The sequence below is a fragment of the Saitoella complicata genome (assembly GCF_001661265.1).
Source record: "Saitoella complicata NRRL Y-17804 unplaced genomic scaffold SAICOscaffold_4, whole genome shotgun sequence".
Taxonomy (NCBI): domain Eukaryota; kingdom Fungi; phylum Ascomycota; class Saitoellomycetes; order Saitoellales; family Saitoellaceae; genus Saitoella; species Saitoella complicata.
Window position 1 is genome coordinate 1 of NW_017566995.1, and position 21,696 is coordinate 21,696.

Sequence of the window (21,696 nt, forward strand, 5' to 3'; positions counted from 1 at the left end):
ACCCTAACCCTAACCCTAACCCTAACCCTAACCCTAACCCTAACCCTAACCCTAACCCTAACCCTAACCCTAACCCTAACCCTAACCCTAACCCTAACCCTAACCCTAACCCTAACCCTAAGCAGAGGTTGCAGGTGAAGAGCATCTTGGCACCGAGAAGGTGGCTTTTCGACCTCGAGCTCGTAGGTTAGCTCGAGCTTAGATTTGTGCGGCCAAACTCATTTTTCAGTGATTTGCACTGATTTTCGCGACGCGCGGAGAACTGCGCAGATTTGCAGACCTCGCTCGTGCATTAGGTGGGGCGCCTATCGGCGCACCAGCATCACAAACCTGAACACCAAAAGGACAGCTCAACATCATCAGCACCGTCAATCATTCACTCTGTCATGTCCGATCAAAACGTCCTCTACATCAATCGTGTCCTAGGGGGCCTTCATAATGTACGTCCTGTCCCTCTCCCTTTCAAACTACTCCAATCGCCCGGAAAACAGTTAAGCTAATAAATTCCATCAACAGGACCTATCCTTCCTCGTCGACTCCGGCGTCATCACAGAACAAGCCTACAACTCCATTTCCGCCCAGATCCCCCGCCGCTGGGCTGCAGGTTCTGTCGTCACCTCCCCCACCAACGCCATCGCAGTCTCCGCTCCCCCCGCGGCCGCTGCTTCCCCCCAACACCAACAATCAAACATCACCGCCCTCCAAGACAAATTCTCCAACTCCCTCTCCCTAAATCCTCATCAACCCCAACCCCCTGCACCACCCGTGCGAGGTCCAGCACCAATCGCACACGCAACGGCACTGTATGCATACCCCGCCTCCGACCCCGGAGATCTTGGGTTACAGCCGGGAGAGAGGGTCGAGGTGTTGGAGTACGTTAATGGAGATTGGTGGAAGGGGCGGATTGCGGGGACGCAGCGTGAGGGGATCTTTCCATCCAACTACGTTCAGTTACAAGAAAAGTCGATGCCGCCGGCGCCTATGCCGTATCAGCAACAACAGCTATACGCTCCCACCCAGCCGGGACCGTACAACGCACCGATCCCGTACCAGCAACAGCAGGTCCAGCAACAACCACCACAACAGACTGTCATTGTCGAGCCAAAGAAGGAGAGTATGTTGCAAGGCGTCGGAAAGAAATTCGGTAATGCGGCGATTTTTGGAGCGGGAGCGACGGTTGGTGCGGATATTGTGAATGCTATTTTTTAAGGTTTTGATCTTTGTCTATTGGTCAAGATCGACATGACTGTCATTATGGGTAAGCGAGCGGCGTGCGAGGTGTCGAGGTACGACTAAGGGACTTCGAAATAAATACCATATCATTTTCATATCGCTCTCCTCCGTCGCCCGCATTCATGTCGTAGACCCCGGTGCAAGAAATCATACGGGTATATTGGCTGTCACAAGGTAGTCACTACTATAGAACTAGAAATACCATGCCATCACCAAACTCAACACTTCACGAGTCTCCCATTCCGACTTGACAGCGATATCAGAGCGTACCAGCCCCAACAGGAAGCGTGCCCTCCCCCACCGGCAACACCCCCGTCCCAACAGGCAAAGTCCCATCGACACTCGATGCAGTTGTACTCTCGCTAGAGCTAGTAACAGACACCACGTCAACCCCCGGAGCTTCAGTCTCCATCTTCACATCTTCCTCCCGCACCCCCTTCAGCTCCTTCTTCAGCGCCTTCTCACGTTCCCTCCCCTTCCTCGCCTCCCTCATCACCCTCATCTTCTCCTCCTGCACCATCCGTTCCTCCTCCCGCTCCTTGGCTTTCCTCGCCTCCTGCACCATCCGTTCCTCCTCCCGCTCCTTGGCTTTCTCCTCCTTCACACGTTTCTTCTCCGCTTTCGCCAGGTCTTTGCGGGCTTTTGAGGCAGCGCGTCGAGCGCGTTCGGATTCTGAGGTACGGAATTTGAGCCAGCCGACGCCTTCGAGGGCGAAGTGTTTCCATCCGACTTCGCGGTTTGCCATTGTGATCGGGGGTACAGGTCCGGGGGTACGACTTCCAGAGGCAACACCGCCCGGAGTCAAGGAAAGTGAGGTAGCAGAGGCGGCGGTGGGTGTACCCCACCCCGCGACATCCTGACCTTGCCCAGCCCCCCAGCGTCCCGTCCCAAGGCTATCCCCGGTCTGAGACGCACCCGACGTCAACCCCGCAACATTCCACATCACCACCATAGTAGCCAAGACAACCCTCATCCACCCTCCCACCAACCACACAAGCGGCATCACCCCCACCACCCAATACACATATACCTCCGGCACCGAACACCCCAACCCCGCCCCCAACAACAGGATCCCAACCCACCCCTCACACACACACGCGCCCGCACCCAACGCGGTAGCAAACACCCCCACCTCCCTGCGCGGATTATCTCCAAGTCTCGCCTCTAACGCCCCCAGTCCACAGCGGATGAGGGTTTGACGGGAGGGTTTTGGGAGGGAAGCGAGCATGGGGAGGGAATCGGCTGCGTTGCGGAGGAGGGCGAGGCGGGCGTAGGTTACTGATGCTGGTTCGCGGAGGACGTATGATAGCATGTTTATCGCCGGGTGTGGAGCGGGTTCGGGCTCTGGGGCGATGGGGAAGGCGCCGGGTGCGGGATGGAGGCGGATGGGCGGGGGAAGGGGACCGCGTGCTGTTGCTGTGGTAGGCGTGGATGTTGCTGAACGTGTTGTTGGTGTGATCCTTGCAGTATAAGCACTCGCACCCGCACCTGACGGCACCACCACCGAGTCCGACAGCGGCTGAGAAAGTGAACGACGAACAGGTAAACCCGGAGCCGCACCCACGCGAGGCGTAGAACCCGACGTCGAGGCCGCAACAACAACGTCGACCGTAGCCGAAGCCACTGTCTCCGCGCCCGCCGCGACACGAATTGGCTGTTGAACAAGAGCAGCAGCAGGCGCTGGCATCTGCCTCGCCTGCACCCTCGCCCTAACATCCTCATACCTCCCCATACTCCTCACGTCTTCTTGTCCCTGCACCCCACCTGCCGCGTCCGACCTCGACAACACCCTCCCAGCCGGCTTTAGGGTCTTAGCCTTCGCACCCTCCAACCCCCTCCTCACCCTCTCCTCCAACTCCGTCCTGTGCGTCCGTAGCGTATCCCGCAATTGGGCGGGGTTCGAGCGTGCTTGTGTCATCAACGTTCTCAAGGACAAACTCGGACTCGACGGAGCGGCGTTTGGACGAGTGGGAAGGAGTGGAGAATCAGGGGAAGAGAGGGAGATGGAGGATGCGGTTTCGGTGTATGTGGAGTTGGTGGGGAATTGGGTTAGGGCGATTGCTTCGTAGTCTTCGTCCAGATCGTATTCTATGGTTTTGAGCGAGGGGTTTTGTTCGAGGAGGTCTTGGGTGGGAAGGGTTGTTGTGTCGGATGAGAACGTGTCGGTACGCGAGATTTCTGACGGGGCGCGAGCGCATAAATCTTCTTCTTCATCCTCTTCGACGGATGTATCCAATTCATCGAGGAACCGTGCTTCTGGGGTAGTCTGCATAACTGGCGACTCCGTCAACTCCAGTTCCTCCAAGAAAACGGATTTCCTAACCGCGGCTGCGGGACGGGTGGGTAAAGCCGGCGCCTCCTCTTCCTTTTCATCTAATCTGATGAGATCCGGGCCTTCGCCTGCAGCTGGCCGAATAGGCACCTCTTGAAGTGACGACGTCGGCACCGGTCTGCGGCGGGGAAGGAGGGCGGGGTGGACGCCGGGTTGATCCACCAAAGTAACGACATCTGCCATGTCTTCGTCTTCCACTCCCAAGGCCGCATTGTCCTCATTAACAGCGCTCGACGGAGAACTGGCTGTGGGAGCAGGAACTGGCTTCCGGCGAGGAGGAAGCGCCGGTGCGGGTGCGCGCTGCGTCGGACTCGATCCCAGCGTGACCAGAGGCGGTGGTTGACGGGGAGGAAGAGGCGGGGGTGAAAGCGGGTGTTGGGCAGCGTTGCGGAAGGGACGGGTCGGCAGCTGATCCATGGTTGAAGTCGTCGTCGTCGACGTCGTCGTCGTCTTGGTGGTGAGCGCTGATCATGGCGCGCGTCCTACTGTACTGCCTGCAAGCCTATCGGTCGGTACCTCCTTCATCCAAGTAGACCACCATAGCGTGTGTTGAATGCTGTCTTGTATCGATTTTCAAATCAATCTTTGAAAACCAACATGCACCATGAAATCTATCTGTGATCCGAGAAAGAGGTTAACAATTCCGAATTGTCTGTGAGTTCAATGCTTGGAAGTCGACGCAAATTCTGAGTTTGCCATCCTTCTTCTTGACGAAAAGGACAGGCGCTCCATACGGACTTACAGATGGTGGTATTTTCCCGTTTTTGAGCAGAGTTTGCATCTGGGCATTTAGTACATCCAACTCTGGTTTGGACAACCAGTATATATGCCTCTGTACTGTGGTGTAGCTCCCTGGACTTCGTCAATGTGATGAACCACATGTCAATCCACTGGCTCTCTGGCTGGTAGATCTGAAGGTAAAACATCACCAAAATCTCTCATGATGAAGCTGGGACTACCCTCTTTCGATTTGGAATTCGCTTTCTCCGAGGGTGTTTCCACCAGAAACATGACCATAACTTCTTCAGATGTCAAATTGCAGATTGTCTTCTTGAATTAAGAATGTCCAATCATATCAATCTCAATTGGGTGTTCTTCTTCTGGGTCACTATCCTCATCAAACTGTGGAAGTGTATCACTCCTTGATCCATCTGACAAAGTCACTGTTTGATTTGCCCAATCAAAAGTAGGATTGAATTTGGCAAAGAAGGGTGCACCCACCAACATATCATAATGTTCTGCATCTGTCACATAAAAGGCTTGTGGAATTCGTATGTTACCGAACTGAAGCTGGACAGCTTCAGTAACTTCACTGACAAACTGCTTTTCATCATTTGTTGTTGTGGTTGCCGTCCTCACTGGCATAGGCTGAATCGCGCAACTCTTGATCCTCGCTTTCTCAGCGTATCCACGAGATAGCATATACATTTCTGCACCAGTGTCGAGAATCATCACACCTGGTGTACAATTTGAAATCCCAACACATGGAGGGTTCTCCTGCGATCCGTCATTTTGCCCTCGGCGCCGCTGTTGGTAGTTCCATTGTCGTCGCAGGCCATACCCACAGTATTTGCCTTCATGTGATCTTCGTTGTCGCATAACCCTTTTTCAGCCAGACGATTGGACACTCCTTTCCATATCAATTCATCCCTTGACGAATTCTTCCAAGGTGCTTCAACCTGATCGACTGTGGGGATAGTCGGCGCAATACCAGGTGCTTGAGTAACAATATCGGTATCTTCCGTATTTTCAATGGCACCTGTGGCCATGTCCTTTTGTTCCAATTCCACAGCACGCATTACTAGCACGTCGCCCTCTTTCTGATCAGTAGGTATACCCCACCCTACTGACCTTGACCTTTTCCCGTCTGCCTCTTTGTGTTCCGACTCATGTTGCTGTTGGTGTTGCTATGCTTTTGCGTCTCACAGTCTCAAGCATAATGACCAAGGCGTCCACAGTTGTAACACTTCCTTGTGCTGATATCGTTCGTGAACTCACAGGCGTTTCCCCTAACAAACGGTTTGCGATACCCTTTGTTGAAACATACGGCATCAATTTCCATGGGGTCCTTCCCTCCGGAGCAACCATCGCTCGAACCGTAACGAGGTGGAGCGTTTCCACAGGACAGGAAGTTGTGCCCGCCCGAATCAAGAATCCTGTTGCCGACCGTACGACAATCGCATCGGTCCCCAATCATGATAGCTCTGTCCAGAGTCTAAGGGTTGCCAAGTTCGAGTTCCAACCTGACCTTTGGCTTTAAACCACGGATAAACTTGTCTAGGATTTGGTGTCGCTGAGTTCCAGGACTTCGATGCGTAGGTTGTTGAGTTGAGTAACGTATTCACCAGCCCCATTGTCTGACGGGAGCCGTGCCACTCGTCTCTGAGTGATCTTGCAGCGTTCACAGGGGCAAAGTACTTCATGAGACCAAGCTTGATGCTGTCCCCAGTCGATGCCGCAGTGTCCTTACCCTCGACCTCCCAAGCCCTGAGCTGCGCGCGATACCATGACCTCTACAATGGCAACCCCTCGGGGATTGAAGCTCAAGCTTCCGGAGTCCTACAACGGCAAACCCGACTTGATGGTAATTGAGAATTGTTGTTCGAACGTAGAAACTAAGGTACCGAAAATACGTGCAGAATCTGTAGTGACCACCCACTTTCTCACGCTCGTCGTCATTCTCGACAATCACCCAGGGGTACTCGTCGCTTCCGCTGCAGATGTCGTCGTCGTAAACGTCAACCCCTCTGTCGAATACCACACCTGACTCCCCAACTGCGTCGCCCCACCGACTCCAACCCCCGTAACACTAACACTTGCACTCGGCGCGCCCACCCACAAACTCGAATCATACTCCGTAATATTCACAACCTCCTGCGCAAAATTCGCCTGTCCCAACAATACCTGCAAACCATCCAAATCAAAAACAGCGTAAACCGACCGCAAAAACGGTATCCCCAACCTTGCCGTCCCGAGCGTCGCACTCGGGGCCGCGAGGAGAAGTGCGCACTGTCCATCCCCGAGCGTCGTTCCATTCGGAATCGGGGTGCATAGTTCGGGGAGGGAGACGTTGAATGTGGTAGCGTGCGCAAAGGTGAAGGAAAGGGTTATGGATGTGGAGGGAGAGGGACAGGGGAGGATGTAGGCATTTAGGGCGGGGTATAGGGTTGCGTTAATTGCAGACGCGATGCTGGTGACGGCGCCTTGCGGTAGTGTGAGAAGGGTTGAGGCGGAGTCGAGGAGGACCGGGACACTGCCCGTGAATGCCGTCACAGGCGCTTGCGGTTCCATCCTCGTGGTGGTCGTGTTCGTCCCATTCGTGCCGTTTGCAACGACAGGGACCCCAATATCCGGCAACCCCGAAACCACCACCCTTGTCACCTCCACCGCATAACTCTCCAACGGATCCACCGTAGCCAGAATCTTCACACCCTCCAACCCCCCCACAAACGCTCCCTCATCCACTCCCCCGAAAATCAGGGTCCCCGCCGTATCCGTACTCGCCAAAAACAGCGAGAACGAGTGCGTAGAGATAATCCCGCGTCGGACTAGAACTTCTAGGATTTTCGGCATGTTGACGTTGGAGGAGCCGTACGGAGCAAAACCTAGGCCGAGGGTTGCGCGGGTCGAGTCACCTCCGAGCCCAAACCCAAACGTCCCGTTAAAGACGTTGATGTAGTCATCCCTCGGTCCAATCAAGAGTGTCTCATTCGCATAAACACCCTCAATCCCCGTCCCATCCGAAAAACTAATCGCAAACTGCGAATCCAGAGCCACGTACGTCGAGGAAGACGCATTATCATATTGCGAAAAGTTGCAGGGCGTGGAAGGCAGCAAACAATGCGGTGACTGCGTATAGGTGACCCAGATATCAGGTGCACACGTGTCGATGAGGAGGTTCACGCCTTGTGCGGGGGTGCCGAGGGCGGAGTCGGCGTAGTATCCGGAGAGGAGGTTGCGGTCAAGATCTTGTTGGAAGGGATCGCGGCGGCGGAGGGCGTGGAGCCAGGAGAGGGGCTGGGATTGGCGGGTGAGGCCGACGGATAAGTAAGCGTGAACGATGGGAAGGAGGAGGGAGAGGAAGACGGAGAGGATGGTGGGGGTGAGTGGGTGCATTGCTGATCTGGTTGATGTCTGGGAGGGAGGGAGGGATGGTGAGGTAGATGATGGCGTCCCTTTTTGTAGACGAGACGAGGGCGGATCAGTTCGTTTCGTGACCGGATAACTCACGCCATCATATCCATTCACGACGCATGTGACTCGGTAACGTTGTCCCTACAGTCTCGAGTTTCCCTTCCCGTCATGGCGTTCTGTAAACCCTTGGATCAAGCGAAACCAAACCAAGGTTCGATCGTAGGTTTCGCGGTGAGAGAAGATCGGTGACTCATTGCCTAACGGTGTCATACCGATGAGGACGTAAAATGAAAGATATTTGCGATTTCTCTAATTGCGTGTTCAGTGCCCCCTAAGGAACATGTACAGTTGACCCGGCGCGGTACCGGTTCGGGCCCGCCAAATGTCAATCGGGCGAGGCATGCAGCCGTCCAACCTTATTTCTCACCCGGCGTTACTAAAAATAGCACACTGCACGAAGAGCGATGTACGTTGCGAACCCGGACTCACGAGTATTCGACGAAGCTGGACAGATTACGGTGGCGTGTCCGTAGTTATGAGGTATCGCGAATGTGTGCCGTTTCGGACATCCATGGTTCAGACACCGAACCGTGAACGTCTCAAATCCTTGACTCCTACCCCCTTCACATATGGTCTTGATCAGTCAATGATTTCCGCCGCAACATTATCACCCATCCCCTTCATTCTCAACGGCGTCCTGAAATACAGATTGCCATCCGCATCTCTAGGTCCCAACCGCCCCGCTCGCAAATTACATTGGATGCTCGGGTGTAACAGCCTCGGCGTTCCTAGGCTCGCGTTCCTCTCCTCTCGTGCCTGGATGAAATCCTCGAGCGTGACGGATTCCGCAATGTGCTTGTTGTGTCTGCGATGTTGGGCGACGGTCGCGAAGGCTGCTTCACGCCTGGCCTCAGGCGTTTTGGTTTCGGGGTAGTCGTGTCCGACGAATAGTCGCCAATCATCCGGGAGGTCTAGTAGGCGTTTCGCACTCCTCCACAGATCCTCCGCGCTTCCGAGAGGGAAATCGGTCCGCGCGGAACCGATGTCGGGCATGAAGATGGAGTCACCGACGAAGACGTTCTTGCCAACTGCGTAGCCGACGTGATCGCAGGTGTGGCCAGGAAGGTGGAGGACGCGGACGGAAACGGAGCCGAGGGGGAAGGTATCATTGTCGTGGAAGAGGGTGTTGAAGGGGAGGTTCGAGGGAGTGGAGGCGATGTCGGGAAGAGCATAGATTGGTTGGAAGTGTGCGTAAGTCTTGATGATATTGGCGCCGATACCCACGGAGACGGAGGGTCCGAGTCGCTGCTTTAGGTAGGCGGCTGCTGTGAGGTGATCCGCGTGCGCATGTGTCTCCAAGACCCCCTCGATTTGGACACCTGAGTTCGCTGCAAACGAGAGCAGCCCATCGGCAGCTTCGGTAGAGATATGTCCGCGTACAGGATCGTAGTCAAGAACCGGATCGATGATGAGACCGCGGCGAGTCTGGACACAGTGAAGGAGGTATTGCCAAGTTTGCGTTGTAGCGTGAAAGAAGGCGGAGATTGCGGGTTCGCTTGATGTGAGGGACGGCAGGGATAAGGTCGGGTTGGAATACGTGGAAGAGGAGTGAACCCAACGCCGAGTCACACTGAGGGATGCGAAAGGCCGGCGCCGCAGGCCCATGGATGCTGTTTTGGGAATACGATCCATTGCCAAGGGCAGTTGTAAGCCGAAGAAAGATTGAGAAGTCAATTTCAACGCAAGCGGAGAAGTAGGCGACGAGGTATCACGCTGCAGATATGGCAGACGACAGGTCCGCCGAGAGCTGAGTTGAGGCCTCAGTTGGATTTGTCCTGCGCATGTAACGTAGACAGTCAGATGTTCCTGAAGCGGGTGCGAGAGAGATTCCCGAAAGAGGCAAGCGGGTCATCCCCGACGTTGCCCCAACGACAAAATCATCCAACCGTATCAATGATGGACATTGATTGAAAGTCTGCAATTGCTTCCAATCCAAGGCAAAGCACAAAGCACATGATAGACCGCGTTCATCATTTTGGCTTGGAGGACACACAGTACCAAAAAGGGCCGGTGACAGATGAAATGTTCAAAGAAATTCAAACGCTGTTGCACGGCCTTATTGGGAAATATTACGACGGGAAAGGCAAGACAAAATGGAGAATACTTACTGAAGATCACTTTCCCAGCTGGTCACCCTGCATCATCCAAGATAAATGCTGGTACCTCACTAAGGTTAAGGCCGACTCCAAGGGTAGTGACTGGTCCAAAGATGAAACAGAGAGACTTCAGTTCGCAGTTGAGAAATACCTCGACAATCCTTGTTGCGGACGGGCGTTGATACTCCTTATTCAGTAACAGCATTCGTCTTCATGGTGGCGCCGCACGAGTCGGGCGGGGTCTATCCAGTGAGAGATTCCGTAGACTGAAATGACGTAACCAAGACTGACAGATGACGTAGACACCAGTAAGACCAGGCCCAATAGCAGGACTGACATGTAGACGTAGACAAGAGGTTGAGGGCAGTTTGTACTAACAAAGACCAGGGCCTTGGTTGAAAGTAACTTGAGATGGCGGGAACGGACTGTCTACCTATCAAGAGGTTGAGGAACCACTTGACTTGTTGACCTAGGAAGGTCTTGATATTCGCAAAGACGCTTGTTGCTAATTAAAGGACTAAGGGAACCCCCCTTTATATACTCTTTCAAACTAAGTTAGGGTTAGAAATTTGCTGAAACGATTTGAAAATTGTCTTATTTAAAGCCAAATAAACAACACATCTTTAAGAGGACAACTCCCTAACTACAGTATTTGCGGGTGTCCTTCCTGAGTGCCCCACTGGCTCCATCCAACACCCCCCTCCTCACCCTCGCAAGTAAAACTCAATGCCTTGTATGGACCCCCTTTGCATCGTACAGGTCCTTCACCCTCTAGGGCATCGATTCAATGAGCTTCCGGAGGTATTCGAGCGGAATCTTTTCCCATTCCTGCAAAGTCCACTACCATGGTTCATCGAGGTCTTTTACAAATGCAGCTCGCTTCCCAGGTGTTTCGTGATCAGGCACCACAAGTCCTCAATGGGGTTCATATCAGGTGAGTATGTCAGCCAGAGTAGGACTCTGTACCCCTCCCTTTCATAAGATTCTTTGCAGTCGAGCGCGTGAAACTTGGTGTTGTTCTCTTGTGTTGTTCTTTTGTCGGATTGTGAGGCTGATGTTGGCTTCTGTGAACTCCTGAAGCTTGGGAAGTAGAAAGTCTTCAACGAAGTCATGCATCACGAACTTGTCGACCGTTGGGACCTGCGAACGAGCGCGTTTTGTGGCCCCCCACCAGCACATTCCACCAAACACAAAGATACTCCCACCACCAGAATACATCCGAGGAATGGATTCATTCACCCTAGGAGGATCCCCAGGCCACACGTAGACCTTTGCAACATGTCCTGGCCCTGAACGCTGGAATTTCAATTCGTCGGTGTAGATGATCCGCATCCAGTCATCCTTCCTCCAGTGTAAGTGCTCCTTTGCCCATTAGCAACGCCTTTCCAGAGCCGCAACAGTTTCCTGTTCTGTGTAACACACTTTGCTCCGCTTTTGAGCAATAACAAACGTACTGTCTCCGCTGAAACATCCCTTTGGTGACCATGATCGAAGGCAGCAGCAGCTTCCACACAGCGTAGCGGTACTTCCCAATGTGAACACTGCGGGTGAGCTGATCCTTATGGCGTTAGGGAAGGATCTGAGGGCGTCCAGAACGATGGCTGTCGCGGTAAGAGGCCGTCTTCCACCAACGGTTAGTGATATCCTGCAATGTGCTTCTCTTGACAAGACACTGCTCCTCAATCTTCTCCTTTGTGATTTTGGCTTTTGTGAGGGCCACAATCAGAGCACGACGGTATGGTCTAACAATAGCGTGGGAACTCGGATGTCAGGAAGCCATTCATCGATGACAATCCCGCAATGACTAATCGTGAGCAAGGGACTGCAAGTGCTGAAGAGGTTGGGAAACGGGCTTCTATGGAGTGCCGTGTCCCAAATGAAGTGCCGGGTCTTACATTTCCTGAGGAGGCAAAGAAGGAGCAAGAACTAAGATCTGATGAAGGGTTTCCTACATCTTGAGTTCTCGACTGACTACCAGAAATTTGGAGGCCAAAGAGTTTGCAGCTGCTCAGACATCCGGCATGATCCATATCTTTGATAACATGTTCGATTGAGAAATGATGACAACAAGAAACCATGCCAAGGCTATATCACTAGCCACTCTCGTCTCCTTCCCCGCTGCGCGGCCGGACATCCCTATCCTACACAGCACCTTCCATCTAAGCATTAAAGTTGTCGTTAATAGCCCTAACCTGCCCCAAGATAACATTCGTCAACCCCCTCCTATGCGCCAACCACACAGTACCGGCAACGATCCCGGGCACGACACTCGCCCCCAGAAACGCCATCAGCGACACCAAAACACTCTCCTCTCCAGGCCTCTGGAATTTAGGCTGAGGATCCTGTCCACTCTTGAGGTATTTCTCCAACTTGGTGACATGGTCGTATCCACCGCCGGGGAGACCGGGGTATCGGAGCCCAACGAGGTATTCCATCCATTTGGGCTGCTCGACGACGGAGCGGTGGTGGGAGAAGGTGTCGAAAGAAGCCTTACCGACGTAAGTTCCGTGACCGGAGGTGCGGACTCCGCCGAAGGGGAGTTGGGGTACGGCGAGTTGCCACATACACTCGTTGATCGCGGCGGTGCCGGAGAGGGTATTGTCCAAGATGTACTCGGCCTCGGTCTTGTTCTCGCCGGTGAAGGCGTAGAGAGCGAGAGGGTGGTTAGCGTTCTCACGAACGAACTTGACGGCCTCGGCAGAGTCCTCGACGGTGATGATTGGCAAAATGGGACCGAAGATCTCGCTCTCCATCAAGGAGTCGGTAGCGGCGACATCAGTGACGACAGTAGGCTCAATGTAAAGATCAGAGATGTCCTTGTTGCCACCAATGACAACGTGGCCCTCAGTCTTGTCCAAGATTTCTGCAACACGAGTCCACTGAGCCTCATTCACAATCCTACCATACTCCTTCGACTCCTGCGGCTTACCCTCGTAGAACTCATTAATGACCTTCTCCAACGCAGCAACGAACTCATTCTGAATGCTCTTGGCAACCAAGACATAGTCAGGCGCAACACAAGTCTGTCCGGCATTCGCAAACTTGGCCCACGCGATCCTCTTGGCAGCCAAAGCAACATCGGCATGACGGGTAACGATGGCAGGAGACTTCCCACCCAACTCGAGTGTGACCGGGGTCAAATGCTCCGCAGCGGCCTTCATGATCAACTTTCCAACACCAGCAGAACCAGTATAGAAAATATGATCAAACTCACACTGCAACAAACGCTCCGCCTCCTCCTTGTGGCCCAAGACGACGCGGTAGCACATGGGGTCCATATACTGCGGGAACAACTCGTGCAACAAAGCCCCGACCTTGGGAGCGTGCTCAGAAGGCTTGATAATAGCGGTACATCCAGCAGCAATGGCACCAACGAGGGGCTTCAAGCAGAGAATCAACGGGTAATTCCACGTACCGATAACGCACGCAACACCCTTCGGCTCCTTCCTAATCACAGGCTTATTCGCAATAGAGAACGGGAAGAAGGGAATGCCAGCGGGCTTCTCGGGCTTGACCCACTCATCCAAGGAGTCAATGGCGCGCTGGATCTCGTCCTTGGCGGGGGAGATCTCGAAAGCCCATGCCTCGACGGCGGGCTTGTGAAGATCCTGTGCGAGCGCCTCACGGAAACGATCGGCGTGGTCGTGGACAAGGTAGAAAAGCTGCTTCAACTGTGTCTTACGGAACTCGACAGATTTGGTGCGGTTTGCGTTGAAAGATGCGCGGAGCTCCTCAACGAGCTACAAACACGGCAAAAGTTAGCCAACTGCGACGGGAAGAACGCCAATTGATACGTACAGCAGGGATCAAATCCAAACTCGTCGACTCGAACTCGGGCAGGCTGATTTTAGGGAGGTCTGACATTATCTGGTATATTTGGTGGTTTGGGTTCCTTGGATTTCCTCCGGTCGCGCTCTTTGGGACAGGACAGCTGCACCGACGTCAGACTGGGAGTGTGGCTTAAGCGACCCGGGCAACCGAATTATCTTGTATCCCCTTAATATTCCCTTTAATGTAAATGAGGTCTGTTAAAACCATGAGAAAACGCCGTCAACGCTCGCTTCAATGTTCTGCATGTATGAATCCATAATCAAGTGCAATGCTCGTCCTCTTCCCGTCTTCCATTCTTGTATCCGTTTAGTCGTAGATTTCCAACGGCGGTAATCGATCCACCGGGTACAACCAATTCCCAGCCTCATCCTCCTTTACCAACCACTGCATAGGCCACTGCACCAAATGACCCCTCAACTCACCCAACATCTTCTTCATGCTCTCGCGATCACTCAGGTCCTCAGTCGTCCACCCAAGATCGCTCCTCCTCAACGTCCCGGCTCTCCTGCGGCCGCGGTGAGACTGACTCCCAGACCTCGAAACCCCGTTAAGGTCCTGTGACCGCACACGCTGGTGCCCAGAAGCGGACCCACCATGTCCATCCTCGCCAATCGGCACCGGACTCCGTATAGCCTCATCCCCCAACCTCTCGCTCCACTCCTTCGGATCCTTGCCCTCCGGATCATCGTCAAACCGCCCATGCTTACTCCCCGCACTCTTCGGGCTTCCCAACCCTGCACCAATCCCCTTCCCGCCTCCATGATGCTTCTCCGTCAACTTCTCCTGCCCCAACCCGCCAGCAGGCCCACTATGCCCCGGCGCCTCCTCCTGTGCCTTCATCTTCCCCTCCTTCGCACCCTGCGCCATCGCCAACCGTTCCTGATACGCGCTATACAGTTTATACTGTTTCCACGTCTGCACGTTGTCGTCTGGCATCGGTCTGAACACTTTGCGGAAGATCTCGGTGTTGTTTAGGGCGGAGGCGGACCAGACGTCCAAGAAGAATTCGTCAGCAAGAGGGTCACGGAAGTTGTGGGGGTTGATGATGGGGATGGTGCGGCCGGTGACTGTAGAGACGTGGATGGGAGGTGTGTCAATCCTAGTGCCGCTGCCTCGAGATCCCCAAGATGTGTTGCGGCTATGGCCCCTGTGCTCGGGTGGAGAGAGCCTCTCCTTGTCCGCCTTGGGCTTGGGTTCAGGCTCGGGACTCGTGATCGAGATATTGGGAGGACGGTTGTGTCCAGCCCTTTGTGTCACGCTTCCTTTACCGTCTCCCAGCTTGTCCACGCTAGTCCTTCTGACCTCGACTTTTTCCAAAGAACTTCTGGGCTTCGAAGATCTCTCCATAACGCCAGGGATACCACCCGCGAGCTGAACACCATCCGTAGAGACACTTCCATACTCGGCGACTGTGACCGGCTCAAGCGTAGCATCCACGACCTTTCCATTCTCTTCGACGAGCTTAACATGCTCCGCATTAGCCGGGTCAAGAGCACAATCACCAGAGTTCTTAAACTCGCGCGCTCGAGGACCACCATACATCCCCTTCTTCTGCTTCCGCTCGTGCTCGGCAGCGTCATGCTCCGTCGCACCAGCGACACTACGCCTGTGATCGGCGTTGTTCGTAACACGCGCGTCCCCACTCTTCGGCTTGCCACTCGTGATATTCTCCGGACCCTCGAGCTCGTCAGCATCATGGTTAAACGAATGTCCAGTCCGCTCGCTCATAACATCTGACAACGCGTCATCCGGGTTCGACTGCAAATCCACCGCTCCCTTCCCACCAATCCCCTCCTCACGGTCCGGATGCCACTCATCTACATCCTGCCACGTAGCCTTCTTATCCAATCCATCCATTTGCCGCTCCTCCTGCTCAATACCATCAACGTCAACACCCAGATGCTCCCTCATCAACCTCATCCTCAACGAGTGTGCGAATCGTCCGACGAGGTAGGGTTTTCCACCCATCATACTCTCCTGCAAATCCGTATCGCGGATCACAGCTGCGACCTCGGAGTCTCTGTTTCCACGCATACTTCTCTCATTGATATTCGCAGACCCGATGATGGCGACACGATCATCCACGGCCATTGTCTTCGCATGAATATAAATCTGCTCCGTCACCAACGTATTGTTGGTACCGACCTCGCCCCATCCCCTCAATCCGAAGAAAGTGATGTAATCCTCCGGATCGATCCCCTCCACCGCTAACCGACCAAAAATTGAGTTCGGTCCACGACAGATAGAGCGATACTGACAATGCATGATCAAACGCACACTGCTACCATCCGCTGCGTCGACAGTATTCTGGAACCCAGGCATGAGCGGAATAACACACACGCATCGCCAGTGCTCATCATTCCTGTACGCGCGGACAATCCTCTCAACCAACGCATCTCCGATGGAGTTCTCGATCATCTCACCATCGACATCCGTGCTCGTGATGAAGAACTGGTTTTCGATGTAAACGAAATGCTCACTCTTCTCGATACACTTCAAATACGCGTTCTGAATCGAATGTTCAGTCTTGTCGGGCGTACCCAAACTCCAACTACCCGCACTCCGGAGAATCTGAACCTCGCACGTTCCGGTCAAGCCCAACTCCTCCAACTCCTCCTTCCCAAAGTCCGGCGGTGGGAGGAGGAATGGCGTCGGTCGACTCGGCTTCTTATGTCGCAACAGATAATTCCACCGCTGCACGAAATGCCTCGTCAAATCCCTCGCCGGCTGTCCCAACAACTGCATCGAGATATCATGCCACGGCATACGCGGAATCTGACTCCGATCATACAACTCCTCATACGGTTTATCCAAATCATGGAAATCCTGAACTCTCGGATTGGAATAATCCTTCCCAGGCCAAATCTGGGGATCATCAACCGACTCCCCTCTCTCCGCCTCGTCAAACCCAAGCGGTTTATCGTCCGTCAAGATATGCTGCGGCGTATCCCACCGCCCAAAACACAAATCCAACCCACCAACAAACCCAATCGTATGATCAACAACACAAATCTTCTCATGATGCGCCCAGAAAAACGTATTCTGCCTCAAATGACTCGGACTCCTCTGCACAAAGATATTCGGATGCAAATCAAGCAACGAATACTTCGTATACTGCGAATCAATCGGTACAGTCGTCCCGACATTATGATAAACAATGACGAAAATCTTGACACCCTCCTGGGCTTTCCTCTGCAACAACCGATCCAGTCTCCATTTCTGACTCGTCGCCGCTGGCCTCCGCATATAAAGCTCCGGACTCAACCACCAATCATGGATATAAATCACGTCCTTCGCCTTCAATATCGCACGACTCACGTTCCAGAAATAGTCGCGTCCATCGACCAACCACTGCGCCGCGACATTCGTCCGAATCGGCGCGAAAGAATCAAACCGATTAGGCTCACTCCACGGCGTAGCTTTCCGCATCATCTCAATCGACTCATAAAACTGCGCAATCGTCCGCTCGTTCTGTCCCAACAACTTCAACTCCCTCTCCGCATTCTTAATCCTCAACGTATGATACTGCGGCCTCGAATGCGGCTTCGAATTCCCCGGCCCCGGCCCCGCGACGTTAACCTTCTTCTTCCCATGCGTCGTAACCCCAAACTCCCCATCCACCAAAAACACATCATAGATATTCATCTCCGCCGGATGATCCACACAAACGATATAACTGTGCCTCACCAAAAACCACTTCGGACTATGCCTCTTCCGAATCTCCACAGGATTAAACCGACTCGCGCCATTACTCCCCTTCCCGCCCCTGATGACCAAATACCCTTCTTTCCCATGATACGTCCCCTCAGCCGCCAACCGAATCCCCAACGCCGAGATCTCCAGAAACTTGAGTAACCGATTCGCTTCAGGCCTGAACATCAATATCCTTATCAACCCATGCAAATACTCCTCCAACTTCTTCCTTTGCGCAACCGCGAATGTCTCTTTCTTCACATTCGCAACACTAACCCCACTTACCGCGCCCAACCTCCCAATCCCCGCCAATATCCCCGCCGCCAGATCCGGATCCATGTGTTCCTCCGAATCCTCCTCATGATTCGAGATTCCCCTCGCACCCCTAAGATACGGAATCGTATCCCGCGGAAAGCGGGGCAGCTTCCAACTCCCCCCCTTTCCCTTTCCCTTATCCTGTAATTCCTTGAGGCGATACCTTCCATGCAACGCCGCAAAATCCCGAAATTCACGGGTAACGCTCCACGCCATCCTCCCGCCTCCATACTCCATCTCAATCCGAAAACTCGCATGTTGTCTCGCCGCTAAATTCGCGGAATCGACGACCCGTAACTTCAACTGACTCAATAAGATCGGAATCCGGGGCGCGTGGTCATCATCCCTCCTCATCGCGCTGGCGAGGAGGAGAGCGGCTGGTGCGACGGCCATGAGCTCTCCAATCAACTCTGTCGATTTCTGCGCGTCTTTATCCTCTTTCTTGGGTTTTGACTTTTTCTTAATTTTCATCGCGCTGAGCGCTCTCGTCCACTTTGGATGTCGGGGGCCGCCGTCGCTGCCTGTGATGGATACCGTCATCCCCAACCGCGGCCGATGGAAGAAACTCGAGCTACGGGTTCCAAGACCAGGATTCGTCGTTGACGGAGCGTCGGAGGAGACGAGGTTGGTGGATCCCAGACCCAATGGGACATTAAGGTCATTCATCGTACTCCTCCTCGCAAACCGTGGCGATACACCAACACCCGCATGTCCATCCACCTCCCCATCCCCATCCCCCTCGCTATCAATCGGCATCGAATCTGTCGGCGCCGGCGACTCAGCCTCCGACCTCGAAACCGAAATCCCAGCATCACTGCCACTGCCACCCCCCCTCCCCCTTAAAAACCTAAACGAATGCGCCTTCCCTCCAGCTCCAACAGCCGTCTCGCCTCCATCCACCGGCCCATCATGCCCAAAACTCTTGAAATGACTCAACAGCCTCGTCGGTCTCTTCTGGCTCCCCCTATCCCTCTCGACAGGCGTAAGAGTAGGCACGACCGGCACAGCCGCAGGCGTAGGCAATATAACCGCCGTACTAACCGAATCTCCAATCGTCGGGCTCTGTATGCGTTGAATCCCCCCTTCACTGCTTGCGTCTGTAACACCATCCGCGCTGGGAGTTGTTGTAGTATGCACGACTAATGGCGGAAGCCGTGGTGCACCGTTGGTGTAGGGTGATGAAGGTAGTGAGGAATCCTCCTCTTGAAGAGTCGGGAGGTAGGGAAGCGTCGTTCGTTGTGGTAATGGGGTTCCGTCCCCGTTTGTGGTGGTGTATGCAGTATCCACCGCATAGCCACCGTTGGCATGCGACCCATCGAAATACCCGTTTCCATTTCCATTCTCCTTATCCTTCATCACGGCTGCAGCTGCAGCTGCTGCTGGTAAAGGGTCAGCGAGAACGACACCCTCCATCCTCTATACTGTATGCCTGTTGTCGTTTTTGTTTTTGTTTTTCTTGGTTTGATGACGGTATTAAATTGGGGCTGGGGGGTGTAGGTACCGGTAGGCTGAGGTTGCGGCTGCAGGCCAGGAGACGTAGGTGTGTCGGATCTGCGACGGGTATGCGTCTAGAAGAGGCGAACCCTAAGGAATGGGTGACTTCCTTCATATCAGCAGGTCATGATTGAAGACAATAATTTGTCCTCTGCTTGTTTTGTTGGGCAGACCTCCTCTCTGACAGCAAACCGTCCTCGGCCCTCAATCGTCAATCCTCGGCCAGCATCCGTCTTCCTATAAAATGTCCAATGCCCAACCCTCTCCCGCACCCAGACCATCGACCGCCCGCGCCCACGTGCAGCCCCCCACTCCCCACCAAAAACAAATCCTGCATCTGGAGCTGCTGGTGCTGCTTACGCCGCGATTACAAACAAAAACGTCGAGCATATACCCCCCCTTGTCATTACGCATTCATCCAGTCAAAAGCGTAAAGAAAGTTTAGGAAACATAAGGAAGGACAAGGGCAGAGGATGGCTACGAATTCGGGACACCATACGGTGTTTAAGGTGATGGGACAGGATTTCGTCGTGCATGATCGGTATCAGATTACGAAGGAGTTGGGACAGGGAGCGTATGGGTTGGTCGTGTACGTACCCCTCCCCTCACCCCCAACGCTGCTCGCCCTCCACCAGGACGTGCAGAACATTTCCGAGTGACTGTATGCTGACTTCTTAGCAACACAGCGCCGCCCAAAACCTCGACTCCCCCCAAACTCCCATCGCCATCAAGAAAGTAACAAACGTCTTCTCAAAATCAATCCTCACAAAACGCGCCCTCCGCGAAATCAAGCTCCTCCGACACTTCCGGGGTCACAAAAATATCACCTGCTTATACGATATGGAAATCGTGCCGGATAGTCGGACGGGGAAGTGGGCGGAGGTGTATTTGTATGAGGAGTGTATGGAGGCCGATTTGCATGCGATTATTAGGAGTGGGCAGGGGTTGACGGATAGTCATTATCAGAGGTACGTGAGAGCGAGACCAGCGGATGTATGCGGCACTGAATGCATGCTAATACGGACGTCACAGCTTCATCTACCAACTCCTCTGCGGCCTGAAGTATATCCACTCAGCAAACGTCCTCCACCGCGACCTAAAACCCGGCAACCTCCTGGTAAACGCCGACTGCGAACTCAAGATCTGCGATTTCGGCCTCGCACGTGGATACTCCTCCCACCCCGACACCAACGCCGGATTCATGACGGAATACGTCGCGACACGCTGGTACCGCGCACCCGAAATCATGTTGTCGTTTCAGAGCTACACGAAGGCGATCGACATGTGGAGCGTTGGGTGTATCTTGGCCGAGTTGTTGGGTGGGAAGCCGTTTTTCAAGGGGAGGGATTATGTGGATCAGTTGAACCAGATTCTGCATTTCTTGGGGACGCCGGATGAGGAGACCTTGTCGAGGATTGGGTCGCCGAGGGTATGTCGTCATTCAAGAGCAATTGTGTCTGAGATGTGCTAACTGAATTATGACTTAGGCACAACAATATGTCCGCAACCTCCCATTCATGCCCCGTGTTCCATTCACCCACGTCTTCCCCAACGCAAACCCCCTCGCCCTCGACCTCCTCTCCAAACTCCTAACCTTCGACCCCGCAAAACGCATCACAGTCGAAGAAGCCCTCAAACACCCCTACCTCTCCGTCTGGCACGATCCCTCGGACGAACCCACCTGCTCCCAAGAATTCGATTTCGGCTTCGAAAGCGTCCAAGACGTCGATGAAATGCGACAGATGATCCTTGAGGAAGTCGTCGATTTCAGGAAAGTCGTGCGTATGCCTCCGGAGCAGCAAGCTGCGTTGGCGGCGAAGAGTCGTGAGGAGAAAGAGAAAGAGAGGGAGTTGGCGAGGGCGAGGGAGATGGAGAGGGATGAGACGCCGAAGCCGGTGGAGGACTGGATGAGGGAGCAGCAGCAGTATCTCACGCAACAAGAACAACAACAAGAACTCTCACCACCCCCAGCTTACGCACACCCACACCGCCAATACCAACACCAAAACACGCAGCCAAAGAGGCGTGATTCGACCATCGACCCATCGATCGCAAAACGCGGCTACACGCGCGAGGAACCGAGACCGAGGGAGGTAGTGGACGAAGCCTATGAGAGTCTGGAAGCGAACGTGGCGTATGAGGGAGACGAAAACATGCTTGACGACGATGTCTCTGACGCGAAGGCTATGGAGAGGGAGTTGGCGTTGGGGTTGGATGGGAGGGGTGTTCATGTTCCGATGCAGGGTGGGCAGGGGTGGGTTAGGTGGGGGCAATAATTGGAAATGTGATTGGCAAACGAGAGTGAGGAATATGGCTGTGGGAGAAAGACAAGTATGGGTATCGTGAATGGGAAGGAAGTCAGGCATACGCGACATTGAAATACGAAGGTTTGGCGGGTTGGGTATACTCTATGGAATAATAAGGCTTTGGTATCGCTATTCGTTTGCTGTCTCACGATTCCTCGAGCTATTAGGCAAGTTCGTTTGCTTGGCATTAAAACGTAGTGAT

General features: G+C 53.9%; 9 protein-coding genes across 9 annotated transcripts; 3 read left to right on the forward strand and 6 right to left on the reverse strand.

Annotated features, from left to right (window-relative positions):
* Positions 1 to 386: 386 nt before the first annotated feature.
* On the forward strand, positions 387 to 1,209 carry SAICODRAFT_5495 (SH3-domain-containing protein; the record flags this gene model as incomplete). Its single annotated transcript, XM_019169334.1, has 2 exons — positions 387 to 440; positions 517 to 1,209. 2 exons carry the CDS (start codon positions 387 to 389, stop codon positions 1,207 to 1,209), a joined length of 747 nt encoding a protein of 248 aa, XP_019025982.1.
* A 224-nt stretch (positions 1,210 to 1,433) lies between these two features.
* SAICODRAFT_29109 (uncharacterized protein) lies at positions 1,434 to 2,040 on the reverse strand. The gene has a single exon (XM_019167321.1). It carries the CDS (start codon positions 1,976 to 1,978, stop codon positions 1,493 to 1,495), a length of 486 nt encoding a protein of 161 aa, XP_019025983.1. The 5' UTR covers positions 1,979 to 2,040; the 3' UTR covers positions 1,434 to 1,492.
* Positions 2,041 to 4,621: 2,581 nt separating this feature from the next.
* SAICODRAFT_23585 (acid protease) lies at positions 4,622 to 7,681 on the reverse strand (the record flags this gene model as incomplete). Its single annotated transcript, XM_019166705.1, is given in 7 exon segments — positions 4,622 to 5,092; positions 5,131 to 5,472; positions 5,492 to 5,541; positions 5,564 to 5,780; positions 5,809 to 6,057; positions 6,225 to 6,279; positions 6,324 to 7,681. 7 exon segments carry the CDS (start codon positions 7,679 to 7,681, stop codon positions 4,622 to 4,624), a joined length of 2,742 nt encoding a protein of 913 aa, XP_019025984.1.
* A 657-nt stretch (positions 7,682 to 8,338) lies between these two features.
* On the reverse strand, positions 8,339 to 9,364 carry SAICODRAFT_33554 (Metallo-hydrolase/oxidoreductase; the record flags this gene model as incomplete). The annotated part of the gene is made up of 2 exons (XM_019168298.1): positions 8,339 to 9,254; positions 9,297 to 9,364. The coding sequence occupies 2 exons, from the start codon at positions 9,362 to 9,364 to the stop codon at positions 8,339 to 8,341; spliced, it is 984 nt and encodes a 327-aa protein (XP_019025985.1).
* A 230-nt stretch (positions 9,365 to 9,594) lies between these two features.
* On the forward strand, positions 9,595 to 10,153 carry SAICODRAFT_195567 (uncharacterized protein). Its single transcript, XM_019166123.1, has one exon. The coding sequence runs from the start codon at positions 9,713 to 9,715 to the stop codon at positions 10,052 to 10,054; it is 342 nt and encodes a 113-aa protein (XP_019025986.1). The 5' UTR covers positions 9,595 to 9,712; the 3' UTR covers positions 10,055 to 10,153.
* A 370-nt stretch (positions 10,154 to 10,523) lies between these two features.
* SAICODRAFT_29112 (uncharacterized protein) lies at positions 10,524 to 11,341 on the reverse strand. The gene is made up of 4 exons (XM_019167322.1): positions 11,268 to 11,341; positions 10,928 to 11,246; positions 10,677 to 10,887; positions 10,524 to 10,600 (listed from the first exon to the last, which is right to left on the reverse strand). The coding sequence occupies exons 2-3, from the start codon at positions 11,071 to 11,073 to the stop codon at positions 10,719 to 10,721; spliced, it is 315 nt and encodes a 104-aa protein (XP_019025987.1). The 5' UTR covers positions 11,074 to 11,246; positions 11,268 to 11,341; the 3' UTR covers positions 10,524 to 10,600; positions 10,677 to 10,718.
* Positions 11,342 to 11,965: 624 nt separating this feature from the next.
* On the reverse strand, positions 11,966 to 13,726 carry SAICODRAFT_88912 (NAD-dependent aldehyde dehydrogenase). The gene is made up of 2 exons (XM_019171595.1): positions 13,654 to 13,726; positions 11,966 to 13,595 (listed from the first exon to the last, which is right to left on the reverse strand). The coding sequence occupies exons 1-2, from the start codon at positions 13,717 to 13,719 to the stop codon at positions 12,015 to 12,017; spliced, it is 1,647 nt and encodes a 548-aa protein (XP_019025988.1). The 5' UTR covers positions 13,720 to 13,726; the 3' UTR covers positions 11,966 to 12,014.
* Positions 13,727 to 13,992: 266 nt separating this feature from the next.
* On the reverse strand, positions 13,993 to 18,063 carry SAICODRAFT_41438 (phospholipase D; the record flags this gene model as incomplete). The annotated part of the gene is made up of 3 exons (XM_019168660.2): positions 13,993 to 14,338; positions 14,465 to 17,630; positions 17,763 to 18,063. Coding segments are annotated over 3 exons (3,813 nt in total), but the record flags the coding sequence as incomplete, so codon positions are not given.
* A 1,229-nt stretch (positions 18,064 to 19,292) lies between these two features.
* SAICODRAFT_17302 (Pkinase-domain-containing protein) lies at positions 19,293 to 21,696 on the forward strand. Its single transcript, XM_019165780.1, has 4 exons — positions 19,293 to 19,777; positions 19,875 to 20,156; positions 20,221 to 20,617; positions 20,676 to 21,696. The coding sequence occupies exons 1-4, from the start codon at positions 19,662 to 19,664 to the stop codon at positions 21,462 to 21,464; spliced, it is 1,584 nt and encodes a 527-aa protein (XP_019025990.1). The 5' UTR covers positions 19,293 to 19,661; the 3' UTR covers positions 21,465 to 21,696.